A 19769-nucleotide genomic window follows, 5' to 3' on the forward strand; every position below is an offset into this window, starting at 1 on the left:
GTTCCTACACCTGATACAAATAAACCTCTGTGAAAGATGTCAAGCCCAAGGGCAAGCCTGCTCTGTGGGAGTGACACTCTATTCCTACATGTTGTCTGGGTGCTTCAGGCTGATAGGTTGGAACTGAAGGAACACTTGGAGGGCAGGCTCCTCCCAACTCACGAATGCAAAAGGGTTCCAAGAATCCAGGAGAACCAAAACGTCTCACAAAGAGCAGGAGTGTAGGAGACAGTTTTGCAAACAGAAGATATACTCACTTGCCAATGTCATCTTGATCTGCAAACTTCTCATCGTTGAAGCCAAACTGGTCAATAAAATTGGACGTCATTTGTTGCATCTGATAATCAGAAAAGGCCTGGCAACCCCAGGACCAGTGACAGTGATATAATGATTCTAATGACATTCTACATACTATTTGCTCATTTGTTTTCCAGAAATCATCTTATTTATATAGCCATAGGGCCTAAAAAGTTGGTGTGTTTTTCTAAAAAAAAAAAAATCAAATAATTTCAGACACGATTTACCCCAAAAAGGAAATGTTTGGAATTTGGTCCATAAATTATTCTAATGCACATGTCATGTAAGAAATGTTAAGTGACCACTGACCTCTATTCCGAATTATCTTTAGAGAGAGGTCTGGGTCTAGTTCAAAGGGTGATCAAGTGACATGTGACAGTCTGAAATTATAAGGTGTATCAGTCACCTCTGAACACAACCAACCTTATCTTAAGACCCAACCAATGGTAACCACCCATCCTCCTCCCTCTTTGCATCGCCCCACCCACAGTCCACTACAGCAACATGGCACCAGAGAAAGAATGACTAATAATCACAATCACAATCCTACAACACAATGTTCAGGGACACTTCATTTTCTTTAAAAAAAGATTTAAGGCTCAGAGGCTAGGAAGAGTAGAAAAGTAACTACTATCCTACCTACCTTAGAGAGAGGACAGAAAGTTGTAACACTGATCCAAAATCACTCTGAAAAGCCTACAACACTGAAAGACCCATGCAGGAGTCGGCTCTTGTTTACTACACCGTTTCTAGAGAGCACCAGGCTCACTTGGGTTCTCTTAGGCGAGAAAGGGGGAATGTTAAAACAGACTCCACAAAAACGCTGCTATTCTAATTTCAAACAAAAAGCAGGCCCGGGGGAACAAGCGAGGTCAGCAAACGTGTTCCATGTTCTCAGTCAGGAGTAAAGAATAGATGAAGATATGCAAGTGCCACTCCTCACTCTGCCCTGAGCAATAAGTATGGAGACAAATAACGTGCGTGCTGCCCACGGACAGAGCTGTGTACGGACCTCGCACGGGCACAAGTAGCAGCTGGCAGCTGAACTAAAAGCGTTGCTCCTGAGGCCACTACTGGGAAGGCCAAGTTCTCCTCGGTTCTCCATCTGAGCAGAGCCCACGGACTCTACCCTGCAGACAAACACTGCAGAAATGCCTCTGCCGTTAATTCCTGATTATTCATTCTGGTGGCAGGGAATTATGGCATGGATAATCCAAATAGTGGATAATTTAAAAATAAACCTTATATTTGGCTTTGGAAGGCATCTTTTCCTTAGGTCTAAAAAATGCTGCATCTAGTTTACCGAGAACTAAAACCTCACTTTTCTCTAACTCGATACCCACCACCCCTCTGTTCACTCTCACACTTTCCCGCTGCTCCCTTTCTTGCCCAAAGAGACAATACTACATGAGCACACAAGCACTTGGGGCCAGCCCCCCAGGGGTGCATTTGGTAAGGCACACCAAAGCTGTGGGAGTTTGGGTGAAAGCAGAACGGTAGGGCCAAGTTCTGGGAGGCTGGGCTGAGTTTTGGACATACGAATATAAAATATTATAAGTAGAAAGAAACCAACTCGTCTGAATTTCTTTATCTTTTATAAGGTATGACGCATGGTTGGTAGCTTCAAAGGTGTGGCAAAGAATCACGAAGTCCTTCTTCCGAGCAAGCAGTATAAGCCAGGCTCTGAGTTTATTGACAGATTAGAAATTTGGTTGCACAAGGGGAAAAGGTCCTTTTCAACTGTTTTGATTCTTTTTTTTTTCTTCTTTTTCTTTAAATGTTTTGTACTTCTAGAGAGCATACTGAAAATCTTGTGGGTGTAAAAGGGAAGAAATATTCCCAAAAGTGTTCCTTTAAATGCTTCATAATACTTTAAATGCTTCATAACAGAATGCAAATACTAAGTGTATTACAAATACATGTGTGAATGCATACATGTACAAACATATAGACACATACACAGATACACATAAACATGCACACACATATCTGCATTGTCTCTCTTCATCTATGGGGGGAGATATATAGCAGCTGACAGACACAGCCTCCACGTAGTAACGCAGAGGAAAAAGAAAACCAACAAACCGTAGTCCTCATTAGTTCTGAGTCTACTGTAGCTTCTAGGAAGATAAAACCAGCAAAGAACTTAGGTTTCAAATCTGATTTTGACTAATAAAGCCATCGAGGCTTACTAAACCCACATAAGTGAAGACTGCTACTGTATTCTATTTAAAGCTTTATAAAAGTGTTTTGGACTCTGAGAAATCCAAACCTGGAAAGCACCATACAGTTGTGCAATTATAAAAAACTTTTAATTAAGCAAAAAAGGGGAAAAAACCCCACACGTCTCAGAACTGTCATCCTGGACAAAGCCAGGGACTGTTCAAGTCACTGAGAAGGGAGCCCACCGCTTTCTTAAGTAAATCTCTTGGGTGGACCCACCTGGGCAACAGAAAGTCCCCATCCACAGACCTGATGGCCTGTGAACAAGCCTGTTGGGGACGGGGGCAGCGGGAGCGGTGTCCACCCTTGGCAGCCAGCCCTAGCTCTTCAAACACCGCACGAGGAAGACCTCCTCACCCTTTACCCTGTGAGGCAGCCTTAGGAGGAGGAAGAGTCAAGCTCCGGAGGTGAGGAAACCAGAAGGGGCACCAAGGCTGTGAGCACATCCCAAGCCAAGTATGGCCCCCCCAGGTCTGTTAAGTGAGCTGCCCTAAGCTCTCTGTACTCGAGCGTTACCAACAGACCTAGCTTTAGATGTGAATGAGAACCTCAAATTGATATATATAAACTGATTATAAAGGAGACCAGCATGAAATTCCTACATTAACCTAGATTTGTATTCTTAAATTCAGAAAAAAATGCTTTGGAGTATGTTTATTTTCAAAATGATCCATGACTGGTGTATAGTTTAAACATGCAAAGAGAAGTTTACTGGAAGGCTGTCAATCAGAAAAGAATAATTATTCTTCCTACTTTTACAGGGTTACATAAACTGGATAAAACCCACAGGAACAGTAGCTTGGTGTTAAGGCAGTTTGGTGACTGGGCTTGCCTTATATGCACATCAGCAGTCAAAGCAAAAAAATGTCAGGAAATTCTCCCCAGAAAAGCTATGACCCTGTAACCAGATTTCAAGAGATGTAAGGGAATCCACTTTCCTGGTACCAAAATGTCACCAGTTCCCGATTAAATCAGTTGCCCGGAAGTTCCGAGTTTATTAGCTTATTTACAAATAGATGTTTAAGGGCATTCTTTTTCTTAAAGCTATTCGCCAGATCAAAATCATCTTGAAAATGTACACTGTACACCATCAAGCTTCTTTGTAGGGGTGGAGCAATGTGTAGCACTGGGGTTCAGACCAGGACGAGGGGACCAATTCAATACTGTCCAGGCGCTCCAGGGTCGGGCAAGGATTGCTCAAAGGCATGAGGGCTCACAGTGAGCCAGCTGGGCCTACGGGGTGGCCACTGCTGCCGGACAGCAAGCCAAGGTGAGAGGTGGCAACAAGGCCCTGCTGCTCGACAGCTCCCCGCCCCTCTCCTCGGGAGGCTGGCTTCCAAAGGGCAGTGTCAAGAATCAAGAGAAGCCTGCCAGCCACCAAAATGCTACCTCAGGCCTAGCCTGAAAACATGAACGTTAAATTGCCTTAGTATCAAACCAAGAAACTGCTTAGCTCAACCTACACCAGAGTCTGTCAGTCTACTTGGACACCGAAAGGCAAGGCCAGCCAGCATAAGCATCAGAAGCTTCATCCTGACCTTGGTAAAAGGGGCTTAAAGATGGAGAAAAAGGAAGCTAAGCAACATTCAGTGCCAGGTGGGAAGGTGACTACGTTAATTCCACTGCCACCCAAATCAACTGACAGGCTAAGACCTGGTCCTGACTAAGGGCAACTTCTTCCTACGAAGAGCTGATAACTTTCAAAGGGGCTCTTCTCTATTTAGCTCCCAAACCTGATACCCAGTGGAGACAGTGAAATCATTCCTCACCTCCCCAGGAACCACCAATGGATGATAAATCAGCACATTTATTTCTATATCCTGCTCTCTCCCCAACAAAGATTACCAGCAGCTGATAAAAGCGATGAATTTGGGAACAGGAGGACAGGGTGGCAATGAATTACTTCAATTACAACTTAACTTAGATGTCACTACACAATTTGAAGATATTGGAAACACGTAAGCCATTTGGGGTTCAGGAATATTGTGAAAGTTACTTTCACTGACGTTAAACAAGTCTTTTTATTCTTATCCAGACCTCTACTGCAGGAACTGTCTACTGTGCAGGTCTGCATAATGAGTATGTCTGAGGTGCTTACTGAACTGTTCAGTTCATTCAAATCTCCTGAAAATTTACCCATCATCATTATCAGATCTGAAGAAACATTCCCTGGAATTACAATCAACATAAACCTTCCTCTCATGTACCCAACACTTCCTCTTTTAAATGTCTTTGCCTAGCTAACAGGTTAACCCCAAATCACAACCTAATTGCATGTCTCACTCCAACGCTGATTCACAAATGGCAACTAAACTAAGCATTTAAAATAAAACAAAAAGCAAAACTTTAGGCATGACTCACTTGCTGCAAAGAAGAATCCTGTGAGAAACCCGTTTCTTTAAAGTCAATTTCATCATCACTGGATGAATGAATATGGCAGGTTGTAACCTATATGCATAGAAATGTAAAAAACTATTTAACAGAGAAAAGTTTTGGACATTTTTATCAGCATTTTTACGGAAAAATCACATTTAGTTTTTCTCTCAATGTGTTAACAATAGCAGGAACAAAAGTAAGTAACAGCTAAGTTGTAAAAATCCACCCAATAATTCAAGGGTACACTTCACTCAACCGGATGGTTTGGCTACCTCTCCTTCTGCTGCCCACCTGTGGTTACCTGACTCATGATTAACAGCACCAGAAAGCATGCGAGAGATGAGGTACTCCACTTAAGTGATTTTGGTAATTATCTCCAATTAGACGTTTACAAAGGGAGGGAAGAAGTTAATGGCTCAGATAAAATATAAAAATAATTAAATATGCCAAGCCTGAAGGGGAAAGTTGCAATTCCCAGGGATCACTAATGAGCCATTAGAAAGGTCAGGTTTAATACAACCATTTCACTTTAAATTCTTGCATTTCTCGCCCATTCTAAGAAAAGTCTTGTTCATAAATGCTAAATATGACTTAGGTCAGTAGTCCCCTGCTCACTACAAGACCCCAAGTCTTCTGCCGCTTAAAACGTAACCCCCTGCCCTCACAACTTAAAACCAACTCACATTAATAAGCAAAAGCATAAACACGAACTGCTCACCAATCCATGGTCAGTGATTTTTATTAATTCATAAATGTATTAACAATTAGAAACGAAGATATACAAATGGCTAAGCACCATACTAATGACAGTAATTGCTCTACAGCAAGTAATAAATATGAACAGTCTGTAAAACTCTAAGAACAAGCACTATACTTCTAAGGGTAACTTACACTGTATTTTCTGAGTTATTCGTCCCGTACTTTTTGTAGAAGTGTTCTGGGCAGAGAGCACTGTCCTTGGGGGAGACACAAGCAGCCGTTACCTGCCAGCCCTTGAAGCTGTGCCTAGAAGCCTAGAGTTATAGACACCAGCCTGGTTTGCTTTGTGATGTTCCAACACTGATTCAAGAAGCCCAAAGTAGAATCCAACTGAGTTTGTACGTGGTATGGCTTATGAAATTCTGAATAAATCACTGCCTGAATAAAATTAATCTCTTTTCCCTTTGTCTGGCTATCTTTGGTGAAGATACTGAGTCCAAGTGAATAACCCAGTGTTTCCAATTAATTCCCTCTCCATCCTCCCTAAAGTATAGAGAAAGCATTCACACTAATTTTGAATCTGGCCTGATGAAATCAAAGGCAGACTTTGTGATCAATGAAGGGAACCTGCTTGAGTCGACCGTGGCTTTAGCAAGCTGGTGGGAAAGATATGGGGGTGAGGGTGTTCCAGGAGAGCCCAGCCAGGATGCAAAAAGGAGGTGGTGGAATACTGCTTGGTCACGGCAGCTGGCACCTTGCAGGGCAACTGCAGTCAAGAGCCAGGTCAAGCTGATCCACTGCAGTGGATTTAGGAGCTTCGGGCAACTTGGCTGGCCAGTACAAGAATCATATTAAGCCCATGTGTGTTGTAGGGGTGCAGCACCACGGGGGGCGGGGAGGGCACAAAAACAGAAGACAATTCAAAGAGCAAGCTCGGTGAACTAGAGAGAAAAAAAAGGAGCTGACTACTCCTAGTATGTCTTGTTGTTTAAGTTCAAAAAGGATATAATGTGTCCTCATTCATTCTTTTTGTTACAAAATAAGATTTCATCAGGTCATTAATTAAAATAAGCAACTAGCTTCTGTTGAGCAACTACTATGTGCCAGACACTGTGACCCCCTTATATATTCTCCTTAACTTGTATCCTCAAAGCAATTAATTTTTTCCTCCAAAAAGAAACTACTGTTTTACCAAGTTATTATTAATAATAACACAATGCCTGCACACATTCTCAATTATGTTTTTAAAAGATGTGGGGACTCTGATTCTACCTACACCACACCCAGTCTGAAATCGTTATTAATAGAATGAGCTAAAAGAGCATTTAATTTACCTACAGGGGAAAACTTGTTCATCTCAGTCCCTGATCTAAGCTTCCAAAACACAACCCTTCTGAGGCATCTTCAGCTCAGTAAATGCCTCTTTCATTCCTCTTCTTCCAGCTAAAATCTTGGTCATCTTGTTTCTTCTGTCTCACCCACATCTGTCCACTCTACTGTCAAAAGGGAACCTAAAATCCCACCACTTCTCATCAAGTCTATTATCACCTCCTTAGTGGAAAGTTTCTCCCTCATCTGGATTAACACGATATTAGGCAACTAACCAGTGTCCCTGCCTCGACCTTGTGTCCCACTACAGTCTATTCTCAATCCAGCAGCCACAATGATCTTTTAAATCACTGACATCAAATCGTGTCACTTTTCATTTAGTTCCGAACCTAACGGTTTCATCTCACTAAGATCACAACCCCAGGAGCCTGCCGTGAAGCTGCATGAGATCTGACCCGCAGAACCCCTAAACCTCTCCTCCCATCCTCTCCCTGGCCCGCTCTGATACAGCCACACGGGCACTGTGCCGGCCTCTGCACCCGCTCTCCCTCCCCCACTTCCCTCCAGCCTCTACACAAATGTTCTCCAAGGCGTTTTCCTAGACCACCTAATTTTAAATTGCACATCTGCCCAAAACACTCCCCGACTCCCTCCGCCTAGTTTATCCTCCATCTCCACTGAGGCACGGATTTTTGCCAATCTTGTTTAGTGCAATATCCACAGTGTCCAGCACACAGCAGCCCCTCAAATATTTCACGAATACTAGTAAATCACTAAATGAGAATACAGAATCATAACTTTAAAAAAAGGAACAAGTACAGAAGAACATTCTTGCCAAGCAAGATGCATTCTAAGTAAACTATACTCTTGATGCTGCAGTGAAAAAAAAGCTTTTGAGTTGTTACCTTCTTTCATAATAAAATTTCAGTTTTATTAACTGTCGTTAAAAGAAAAAGCCAATAAGAGTTTTCTTCATCTTGGCTGATTAGGTTGCTAGGAGAATCCTAAGTATGACTTGATAACTGGTAACTTGATAACTGGTGACCTCCAGTGAAAAGTGGAAGCTACAGACACTTGCTCCTTGCTGCACGTGGTCCCACTGTGGACCCCCAGCACTTACATGACCTGGGGATGGTTAGAAACGCAAACCCTCAGACGTTCCACCTTGACCTGCTGGATCTCCAGGCAATTCATACATGCATGTCTGTATTACTCTACACAACCTTCATAAACTATCTCCTAAACTACCTCAACCTTAAAAAAAAAAATCCTCACCCTTGGAGAGGCAGGCCGACAATGAAACAAACTCAATTTTCCAAAGTCAGTACAGAAACACTGCCTATGTTATCTAAATTTACTCTATCTAAATCCTTACCAATTTTTACAGTTTGGGAGCTTAGTCAAAACAATGCGGCCTCTGGATATAATTAAAACACCAAATTTTACTCGTGATAAACTCCCAACATAAAAACATAAGCTATATCTTATTCATATACTTTGGCATGACGGGGTCAGAAGATTAAAGTACTTCAAAGATCTCAGAGAGAAGGTAATTCAAATGTTGCCCTAGACGTGATAGGAGCTGGAAGACAGATGCTGCCCTAGAAGATGGCAGGAGCCTGGGGCTGGCACAGCTTATCCTACATAACCAAGCAAGTCCTCAGGCCCACAGCCAGTAGAATAGGTGAGTGTTTGCTGTATAAATGAACGAATCCTGGCTGTGGCTAGAAAATAAAGAACAGGCCAGGGCAACCTAACAATGCACTAACTCAAGCATTTGGTGCTGAACTACAGGTTGACCCAAGTCTTATGAATATACCTGAAATAATTCCCAGAGAGGTATCTGAGCCATCATCCTAAAACCAACTAAATCAGGGCAGTGTATCTAATCTATCTATTTGGGGAGGGAGGTAGGGAATAAGCAATCTATTATTTAACTGCCAATTTCAGTGATGAGTATGCCTGCAACAATTAGAAGGGATATGCTTTTATTTGGACTTTGCACTACACGACCTAGTGGGCATGACACTTCTGTATGACATTTTTGCAAGGGCAACACCCACTGCATGTACCAAACTGTGTTTATAATAATATTCACAACAGCACATTTTCCCTGGAACATGTGGGATATAGCCTGAAACATTCTGGGCAGAAAATGAAGAGCCTGGAGGCTACAGTTCAACTCTCCTTGGCAGCCCAGGATTAATGTATAAGGGTCCTTAAAAACTTGGAATACCCATATCCCTAAAAATACTACAAAGCAAAATTCCCTATTAGAAGGACTTAAGACTAAGTAGAGGTTAGTACTGGGTATTTGAAACCAAGGAAGTGAAGAGGTCCTGAGAGATCAACACAAAAGTCTCAAGAAACAACAAAACCATAGAGTGGGGCTAAGTCAACAAAGAATATGAGCAATGCTAACAGGGCTCTATATATCTGACCACTTTTGCTATATAAGCGAACTTCTTCTTCTGTTTTACTGTGGATTAACTATGTAGTCCAAGTATTACAGCAGAAAGTGCAATAGGCAAAGGAGAACTGAGCTTCAATCAGCGTGATAGGTGGAGCCCGTGATGATTTTTTCCTTCAACACAGGTGTAAATGTATGTCTAGATGTGTCTGACCCAAAAGAGCTGTGCACTAATTATGCAGGGCAAGCCCAGGCTCCTGTGTGTGGACATACACGACATTACACACAGTTACAGACTAGATCACTGACGGCATCGTGCAAAGTAGCTGAGTGCTACCTGAACTGCAATGAAGTCCATCTTTATAAATATTTAAACTACCCACAAAAGAAATCTGCTTGAATTACCAACGATAACTTTTTAAAAAAATCCTGATAACAACAAGTTTAACTGGACATGCTTTACTTCTACCTCTGAAGTCAATCTAAAGGTAATTTTTTTTAAAGCTTTAACTATTTTTTTAAATTAATTTATTTATTTTTGGCTGTGTTGGGTCTTCATTTCTGTGCAAGGGCTTTCTCTAGTTGTGGCAAGCGGGGGCCACTCCTCATCGCGGTGCACGGGCCCCTCACTATCGCGGCCTCTCCTGTTATGGAGCACAGGCTCCAGACGCACAGGCTCAGTAGTTGTGGCTCACGAGCCCAGTTGCTCCGCGGCATGTGGGATCCTCCCAGACCAGGGCCCGAATCCATGTCCCCTGCATTAGCAGGCAGATTCTCAACCACTGTGCCACCAGGGAAGCCCCAAAAGGCAATTTTTAACGAAGTTTCCCAAACAAGATCAGAATTAATACTCCTATTTCTTTATGAATAAGAAACAAGACAAAAATCCCCTTCAAGGAGACCACATTTCCTGCATTCTTAACAAGGAATCAATCTGGGAAGCTCTAAAATGAAAAGGTTCAATTTAACAGTATGAGAGAACAATTTCACCCTCAATAAGACCCTGATAATCCAGAATTTTAACCAATTTGACTGGGGGAAATAAAACAATGTACAGTGGGTAATACATTCATTAAAAGTTACTTAACCCGGGCCTCCCTGGTGGCGCAGTGGTTGAGAGTCCGCCTGCCGATGCAGGGGATACGGGTTCGTGCCCCGGTCTGGGAGGATCCCGTATGCCGCGGAGCGGCTGGGCCCGTGAGCCATGGCCGCTGGGCCTGCGCGTCCGGAGCCTGTGCTCCGCGACGGGAGAGGCCGCAACAGTGAGAGGCCCGCATACCGCAAAAAGAAAAAAAAAAAAAAAAGTTACTTAACCCTTCCTTGATCCCTCAGGGCTGTGAATGCCATTTCCTCCGTTGGGCTGTTACACCCCGAGACAATAAGGGCCACCAAATCTATTTTAACTAAATGGCCCCCCACGGCTCCCTTTCTACAGTTCTCTCTCAACTTCCTAATTCTTCCAGCTCCTAATACCTAAGAATTCTCTCACTATATCCACCTGAACAAGCCACCAACCTGTCAAGAGTCTGGAAAAAGATAACCAAACTTGTTAGACAATCTGCAAAGCAGGAGGCATCGGGCCCTTCGGGCAGGTGACGCAGGATGACTAGTGACCGCTCTGCAGCACCACCCCGCACCACCCCACCCCGTTTCTAGGCTCTGCTCTGAGCAGATAAGGCTGCCTAACAATCGAGGTGTTACCGTATATTAGAAATGCAAGACTGTGGCTGCTGAATTTCAAATACAGAATTAAGTGCCTGACACACCTACTTCCATGTAGAGTCAAGGCCACCACCTCAACTATCAGCTGGCATGTGCCTGCAAAAGGAAATGCTTTTCCTTGAAAAGCAAAAGCAATACTTACCTTAAAACTCAATGTATTAAAGAAAACAAAGACTACATTCCAAAGTCCAATATAATTTTAAAGAATATTATCAATGCCATTATTCCCTGGCTCAAAGTACCAATCTATTAAAGCTGGGGTTTCAAAGTCATCTATAAAATTTTCCCCCACTGGGAATGACTTTAATGAAGGTCAACTCAACTCAGTAACATTAGAAAATATCGAATACTTAGGTTTTCTAACCACCCGGGGTTATTTAGGCATAAGGCAACAAACCCAACACAGTAAAAGGAAGGCTAGAGGCTGCTCTGTTGAGGTGCCTGGGGAGCAGGGCACTGAGGGAGGTGGAAACCGAGTACAGTGGGAGCAGGTATGCGTAGCTTCTTTGTACCCTTACGTCATCCCAAGCAGGAACTGGAAGTTGACTAGACAAATTAGCAAGAGTACGGTGGGCACTGACCTCTTTTACTGGTAAGAAACGTGAGCTTGGCCTACAATTATCAGGCCAAGTGGAAGATGTCTCACATCTTTCTGAATAGACGGGCAAAGGCCAAGAGCACTGAAATCACAGAAATGTAACCTTGTAGAACCTACTAGATCTACCGTGTTCCTCTTGTTAGTTTCTCCTAAGGAGCTTGTGCAGAACGTCTCCCATCGTTCCCTGACTTCGTCTGGAAGATCTTCAGAGGGAGAAAGGAAAAAAGCATTAGCACTACAGTGACTTGCACACAGACAAATAAACAGGTAACTCGATAGGGCACCACCCATGTGGTTCCTCAAAGGCGAGCAAGCCCTGCAGGCTGAGCTCTCGGAGGGACGGGGTATAGCCATGCTCAGTCTGAACCCCGAGAACTTTTCAAGAACCCCCTCCCCACCACGGCCTATGCGTGATGCCAAGAGCCCTAAGCAGTTCTTTGAATTCAACAAGTTTTTAAAGACCTTTTGGTAAAAACTTAACCTGGAAAATATGTTTCCAATAAGTTCCCTGTAAAGGTAACAGTCTTTAAGGTGGGGGTAAAAGCAGTTTTGCTCCATGGTCATGTGAGTTTAGGAAACACTGCAAATCTCAGCTCTTGCGCACTTTCTTGAGACACTCTGACTGGCATCTGGCCAATGAATGTCCCACGGAACCCAGTTTGGCTTCTCAAATTGCTCAAAGATAATGTTTCCTAAATGTTTGTGTCATAGGCCAACATATGGATACGTATGCAATAGTGAAAGCTACCTTCTACAGAAATTGTAAAGAAAAGGATACACAAATACTTTTCTGAGAAAATGAAACTATAGCTGTCATCTTGGAGGCCTCACTAAGGTTGTCATCTGACAATTCTGGTTTAAACACACGTGTGTACACACCCTTACAAAGGCAAGCAACTTCCATAAAACGAAGACTGATGTAAAAAAAAAAAAAATCATACACATGGCCAATTCATGTGCACAGCTAAGGACAAAGTGTGATGATCTGGCTAACACCTCGCTCAAGAAGCAAAATTACAGGTGGGCTAGCCCCAATTTGTCCATCACTGGGCCACAACTATACTCTTCGTGCACATTCAATAGGTAACAGCCTCTTGAACACAAACATTCTTAAGAGAGAAATAGTAGGATAGACTGAGAGATGATTTTCAGCAAGTTAATAACTGAATAAATGCTGTACACAGAGGTTGGAGATGTTTTGCCTTCAGAGCAAGTCACAGGACTAGTAATCCCACTGGGACCAAACCTGGAGCACACAGAGTGCTTGATGCTCTCATGTGGGAGGAGATGGACTCAAGGCCTTGGTGCCAGCGTAAAAGGCATCAATATGGTTTCTTCCAAGTAACCTTGGGCTGATTAAATTCAAATGCTAGTGCAGAAAGAGTCCTTTAGGATATTGGCTAATATCGTTCATTTTAGTAATAAAGAGATGGAAAAAATGCTGTTAACTGCTTTAATATGCCCATTAAAGGAACTTAATCCATAGGCTATGTAGGGGACTTCAGAAGAAAATAAAAAGCAAGAGTAATTGTAGCTCAAGTGGCTCAACTGTCAGCCTACGAGTACTTGAAGCTCAAAGGAACGGTTTAGTGAGCAATACCCTTAGAGAATGAAAGTGGGTAACTAGTTACCGGCTGAGCCTGCCAATACTTAATAAAAGGACTGCAGAACTGAGAACAGAGATACAGCAAAAATCTATATTGTTCAAACACATTCTCAAGAGCCTCATTCAAATCTCGAGATAATATAAGGAAACTCTTCAGACAGCTATTTAAAAAGCTATGAATATTTCCACTTTACTCTTAAATCATTTCTCCAATCCAACAAAAATGTAATGAAAATTCCATAAACCCATTACCTTTGATGAGCTGCTGTACTAAGGCGCTGTTGGGGCCCTTATCAGTGCTGTGCACGATGCAGTTGGCTATCCTTGTCAGGTGTCCCATGTAGCCATGCCGTCTTCCTCCTTCGGCTCTACCAGGGGTAAAGGACAAATATTCAGACTCCTGAGAGGACGGAGTGATGAACAGCTTGTTAAGTACAGTGGATTTAAGCAATTGTTCTAAAAACTGAGGCACTAAAGACAAGAACAGGTGGAAAAAGAGGGTGTGTAATATAACCAGGTTGGGGTAGGGGTCGGGGGTGGGAGTGTGGCAGCAACTGCCTACTCAAAAGACTACATTGTAGCCTCAGTCAACAGGACAAACTCTGTTCAAAGACTCAAACCAACCATGCTCAGTAACATAGTATCTTTAAAAACAAAACCCCATTCACTGATGCCTAATGATTCTGTGACTTTCCTTCCTATCTTTCTGTGAAACTATTTTTCAGACTTTAAACAGATTGTAGGGAAATGAGGTGAGAATTCTGCTGGTTCCTTTTGCTAAGACATCAAATTTTAATTGTATCAATCAATCATCGAGATAGTCATCTACCAATGGCATTTCTCAAGTTAAAATATTAGCTGATTTGAGGACCTGGCCAAGATGAGAGGTAGTCAACTTGTATCTGGCCCCCTTCCCACCTGGACACGGACATTCACATTATTCCTCACCCCTTCCCCACTTAGAGTCCAATCTTCACAACTATGACCCATCTTTACATTTAGACAAACTTTTCACATCACAGTGATTTCTCCGCCCGAATATTTACAAAGTGTCAGACAGTCTTTAAATTCTATGAAACAAAAGACTTTTGATTGCAGACAGGAGGGAACAAACGGAAGAGATCTTTGCTTAAAGGGAGAATCTTTCAGGAGTCACTAAGAAAAACCATACTGTGCTTGTAGGCTTGCCTGGAAAATGAAATATCTGCTAATAAGCTTAGTAGAGGGCCTGGGAATACCTAAGGGTCTGAAGGCATAAGGTTGACCTCAGCTGAGCTGCTATGAGCCTCTTTCAGTTTTCATAGTAAGATCCCACGACCCGAGCGTTCCTTCTGGGCAAATTCTTAGTCAGAAACTCTGGTATTCCCTCAAACCCTCACAAGGGAAAACAAACACCCATCTCCAAGTTTTTTGGCCCAAGGCTCCGGATTTTCTTTAGGCTTCCTGTTCAGGGAAACCTTTAAAAGCTCTTTCAGGACTCCCCAAGAGGGGAGGAATGGTATTAGCCAGGCCTTCAGAGGATGGAGCTCACGGGGAGCACAGCACACGGGACACCTCGGCACTGGCGAGACGAGGAGGCAGAGAGAGGAAGGGGGTCAAGGAAGGCTAAGGTGGGGCAGACACATAACCAGAGACGCCACTCTGGCCACAGACAGCACCCCAAAGGAGCTCCATTTGGAGGAAAGTATCTGAGGTCCACCAAGACTGAACCCCTGCCACCCTCAAACTACACGCCACCTTTCGCCACCCAGAGTCAAAGCAAAGCCCTATCGGTGTTTAGTAAGCAATTTTAAAAAACCAAACCCCAGAAAACAAAGCAGACAGCTCCCATGAGTTACCTAGCTCTCTTGGGCACTGCAAGAGACATCTGAACAGAGACATAGAGCAGGGAGATCCTGAGAAAGGTTAGACTATAAAGGGGCATGTGACAACTTTATGGGGTGATGGAAACGTTCTGTGTCTTGTCTGTGATGGTTACATGACTGAATGCATTTCTCAGAATTCCTAGAAATGTATACCCAAAAATGTATACTTCAATAAACCTGACTTAAAAATAAACACAAGAAGTATACCTTGAGAGTGTTTCCCAAACATACCCACCTGCTTCAGAATCTATGGGACGGCATAAAAGCTCCCAGGGCATTAGAGAGGAATGCCTGTTTCAGACAACACCGCTAGGGAAAAAAACTCCGTGTAACAAAGCTACTCACATGCAGCAACTAATACTTCAGGTAATCTTGCCAATCAGCTAACGGAAATTTTCTAAAAAAGGAAATACTACGCAATTTTACCCTCCCTCTAGTTCCATGCACAAAGTGACTCTTTTCTTCCATGAGAACCCGGGGTAAAAAGGACAAAGGTGCTGATTAAGGAGGACGTGACTTTGTAATTCTTTTCCTTCAACTCCCCATTATTCTCAGAAAAACAGCCATTCAGAAAGGACCAAGAAGTTGCAAAGGCAGCAACAGAGGTGGGGAGTACTCCCAACCCCTGTTCTTTCAAGACAGGTAGAAAGACAGGGGGATCTAAAAGTAAATTACTAGAAAAATATCCGTTACAATTAAATAATCTGGAAGTCCCAAGAGAACCATTTGTAACTGTAAAGTGGCCTGTACCATGTAATTATATTATATTCATTGTTCCCTGTCTAGGGCAAGGGAGTATATTTTCTTCAAATTAAAAATCAAACTGAACTCCTATCGGAAAACAATTTACTTACTGTTTCTTCTCGTTCATTTCCCAGGCGTCAAGTATTCGTTCTATCAATTGACATTTTTGAAAGAGCTGAATAAAAAGGAACGTTCCAGTTTAACATTGACATAAATGTCAAAGTGTCAAATTTTTAAAGTGAAACACAACTCTAGTTAAACAGAAAAGTGCTACCTATCACTTTATACATATAACCCAGCAAGCCTAATACAGCTGTGAATTACTAGCTAAATCAGATGCACCGTGAAAATAAATTTACTCAAGGGCCCCAGAACACTACAGGGATTCAAGACAGGATCTATGCCTTTAGCAGTGAACCTACCAGGAAATAATATATTTCAAGTACTGCTACCAGTGAGCAGCTGGCCTAAAAGCAAAGCCAGGTTTTACTCTGAAATGGAATAAAGAAAATTATGCCTCGGCAAAAATTTAACTCACAATCCACAGCAATACTTGTACATTTTAAATGCGAGCAACACTTACTTCTCTATGAGCTAACATTACTGCATTCGTATTAAAAATAGGTGTGGCTTGCCAAACTTCCGCACGCCAATGACCAGTGCTGTGGGCTGCATTATCGAATGTGCACAGCCAGTCTTATTCAAATGTCATTTGTCTTCCCCATCTACTTGGTTACTCCAGGTTAGCCTTTCCCATCTTCAAGGTTTGGGCGTAACCCAGTATGAGCTAGAGAATGTCACACAATCACAGAACTTCAGAGCAAGAAGAAACCTGAAGACTGACTTAGTAAAATCACCTCATATTTAACAAAAGAAAACAGACCCCCAGAAAAGGCTTCCTCGACACTGCCTGAGAACTCACTTCTCCCAACTTTCAGTCATAAATTCAGCACTAGAAATTAAAACTCTGGCAAGCCAAATAATTGGTTCAATTGTTTTCTGCAGTATTTAAATTTGCATTGTTCTTTTAATCTCCAAAAGATTTCTAAATCTTCAAATTTATTAATTTTCCCAAATAAGCAAGCCACTTAGCCTTTTTTTTTTTTTTTAAAGTTCATCTAATGGTTAACTGTCCAGGATATGATTTACAGAACCACTGGTTAAAAGTATCACTACAATGAAAATAAGTAAAATAGTCAGACTCTGAAATCTAACCTCCCACCCTTAAACCTCAATTCACTTCACACCTTAAGCAGAAAAATGCTATAACCAGGAGTGGCAGAAAAAAGACACCAAGTAAGCTTACATGTTTCAATAACAAATTGTCACCAGTGGAGTCTTGATCAGTAATTGTGCTATTTTCTGAGTTTTCAAAAGGACTTGCAAGAATCAGTGCAATACAGATTTCCACTTGTGTGTGTAAAAAGTTATTCCATGTGTATTTGAAGAACATGTCCTACAAAAAAAGAAAAATAATGCTTTCTTTTATTCAGTCTCCTCCATGTTTAAGCCACTACATCAACACACTCACCAAATAATGAATTAATAAAGTGAAAATGATGTGTTCCTAGTACAATAGGACAAATGAAAAGGAACACATTTTATCTTAAATGCAGTTTAAAATGCCTTCATAGACTAAATAGCATGGTATCTGCTCATTCAACATGTCAGAATTTGCATGGATCTAATAGAGACCAACAATAAACAAATAAAGAGAAGACAATAATAAATTTCTCAAACAGAAAGAGAGTGTCTTTTTGTTTTCAATATGACTAGTACAGATATTAAGTTCAGTAGATTTCCAATAATTTTCAAAGAAATTTATGAGAATTTCATTTTGCCTCAACAAATGTTTACTGATGACTTCTGAGCAGCACACAGTGCTAGGTGCAACACGGGAGACAGACAAAAATACCGTCTCCAATTTTGAGGTGCTCACACCTTAAAAAAAATAACCACTCGGGCATTCAAAACTCATAGAACTATCAGTGGATAGAGCAAAACAAGAAAGGTATGAGAGGTGGTGACGTGCGGAACTCCTGGAGGTGCAAGGCTTTTCCAGATTACCCGAAAAGGTAACAGTAGCACAAAAAAAGGTAAGACAATTCCAAAAAGCACAAATGCATGAAGTATGTATTCAGGAGAGCGTTGAGTCTTGGTTATCTAATCTCAAAATGAAAAGATAATGATCCATTTAGGAGTTTTATCAAATTAATCACTCAAAAGTGGCTCTAAGATTAACAACAGAATGAATTAACAATAGCTGTAAACTTACTACTAGGAAGATGAAAGACTAGTGATTGATGACTTCAGTGAGACTCCCAGAGACAGGATTAGGAAGTTATATCCCTATCAGAGGGTAGGGCAAAAACTATGTCCCCAGAGGGCAAGGGTTATGCTGGCGAGTAAACTGTAATCCTGTGGCATCTCCTCTTTCTCCAAACGATCCTGCTCTCCATGCCTTCTACTGCTATGTCATTTAACACAAAGCTGAAATACAACTAACAGTATGTGTCTCAGTGAAGCTAGGAAGAACAAAGGGAATGGCTGATGGAGCACGAGTGGGTTTGAAACTGGATGTGAATTCAAATCCTGGCTCCACCCCTTACTAGCCATGGAATGTATCCCCTACCTGGGCATGATCTGAAAAATCATGCCCAGGACCACATGAGAAATGTATATGAAGTTTTATACCCAGGGTCACATGAGAAATGTATATGAAGTGTGCATTCAGTGCCTCTCATGTAAAGAGCAAACACCCAGACTCTCCTTTGAAACACACGCCAAGTTCCTCCCCGTGTACAGTGTGGCCAGCAGGTGTAGAGTGTGGGTCCTGGGAACCCATCTGTGCTGTGCGGAGGCAGGACAGAGCAATCAGAGGCCCCGGGGCCAGGCCCATGGGTTACAAACACAGGCCTTGGAGCTGGGGAACTCAGGGGTCAGGGAAGTCCAGGTAACTCCTGGGCTCTTCCTTTTCCCTTCCATTCCCTTCTGCTTCCACTGAAGCAGGCTAAATCAAAAGACGGTCTCAGACTAAATCGAAAGACAGTCTTTTAGACTCAAATCAAGACAGTGTCAGAGACCTCGTATACTATCTCAGTGGAAAGAAGATCAAAGCTTGTCCCCTGGCTAATTATGAAGAGAAAATAATGCTGTAAGCCCCAGTCGTTTATTGCTAATACAATCCCCTGAAGAGGGTGATTACACTCACTCTATCCTCCACACGAGACTGGGCTTCTTGAGGGAAACGTCTGTCTTAACCATCTTCGAAATTCTCTAATACAGTTCTTTACGCACGGCAACAATAAATTACTACTGAAAAATTGAAAGCATTCAGAATTGATGATAACCTCAAGGGGAAAACTATATAAAAGACTGTTTACACTCGGACCAAGGAAAGTCATTGACACATATTGTAAATTTATGAGGTTCTACCTTCAGTTATGTATCCACAAAGTATCAAGGGCAAATTAAGACATCTTTCAGGGGATATCGTACCAATATGACCCCAATGCTATTCAGCTCCATAAGGTCCCCGTTGATACTGCTGGTATTTGTTTGGAGGAGGCTGGATATCAACCTAATCACATTCAACCGGGTGTTGCCCACGGGAGGGTCCAGCACGCCCCACGTAGTCTTCATCACACTTTTCTGAAGAAGAAAAAGCTTTCCCATTAAATTCAGTTCAGTAAACAAAGGGTGTAGGAGTATGTACTAAGATACAATGCTAGGTAAACTAAGCCTGCAAACAACTTGGCCTAAATTCTACACCTGAAGGAAAATCCAGAACTCCTACTGATGATATCTTTAAGATATGATGAAATGAACATGAGGGAAAAAAATTAAGTAATTTCTCTGGACCACAAATTTTATAAGAAATCAAGTATCCCCTTGCCTTCA

At 42.2% G+C, this 19769-nt stretch overlaps 1 protein-coding gene across 10 annotated transcripts in view; it reads right to left on the reverse strand.

Moving 5' to 3' along the window:
• The window catches only part of PPP6R3 (protein phosphatase 6 regulatory subunit 3), a 131519-nt gene that overhangs the window by 26187 nt on the left and 85563 nt on the right, over positions 1 to 19769 (reverse strand). For 7 of the 10 annotated variants that reach the window (XM_060105386.1, XM_060105382.1, XM_060105379.1 and 4 more), the window contains 7 exons: positions 19368 to 19520; positions 17176 to 17325; positions 15980 to 16044; positions 13513 to 13628; positions 11772 to 11857; positions 4882 to 4968; positions 258 to 355 (listed from right to left, as the gene is read on the reverse strand). In XM_060105386.1, coding sequence (XP_059961369.1) covers positions 258 to 355; positions 4882 to 4968; positions 11772 to 11857; positions 13513 to 13628; positions 15980 to 16044; positions 17176 to 17325; positions 19368 to 19520 — 755 coding nt within the window. The remainder of the gene's footprint in view (positions 1 to 257; positions 356 to 4881; positions 4969 to 11771; positions 11858 to 13512; positions 13629 to 15979; positions 16045 to 17175; positions 17326 to 19367; positions 19521 to 19769) is intronic. The other 3 variants (XM_060105381.1, XM_060105380.1, XM_060105387.1) reach the window with 3 other exon arrangements.

The sequence above is a fragment of the Mesoplodon densirostris genome, chromosome 7, assembly GCF_025265405.1.
Source record: "Mesoplodon densirostris isolate mMesDen1 chromosome 7, mMesDen1 primary haplotype, whole genome shotgun sequence".
Classification (NCBI taxonomy): Eukaryota; Metazoa; Chordata; class Mammalia; order Artiodactyla; family Ziphiidae; genus Mesoplodon; species Mesoplodon densirostris.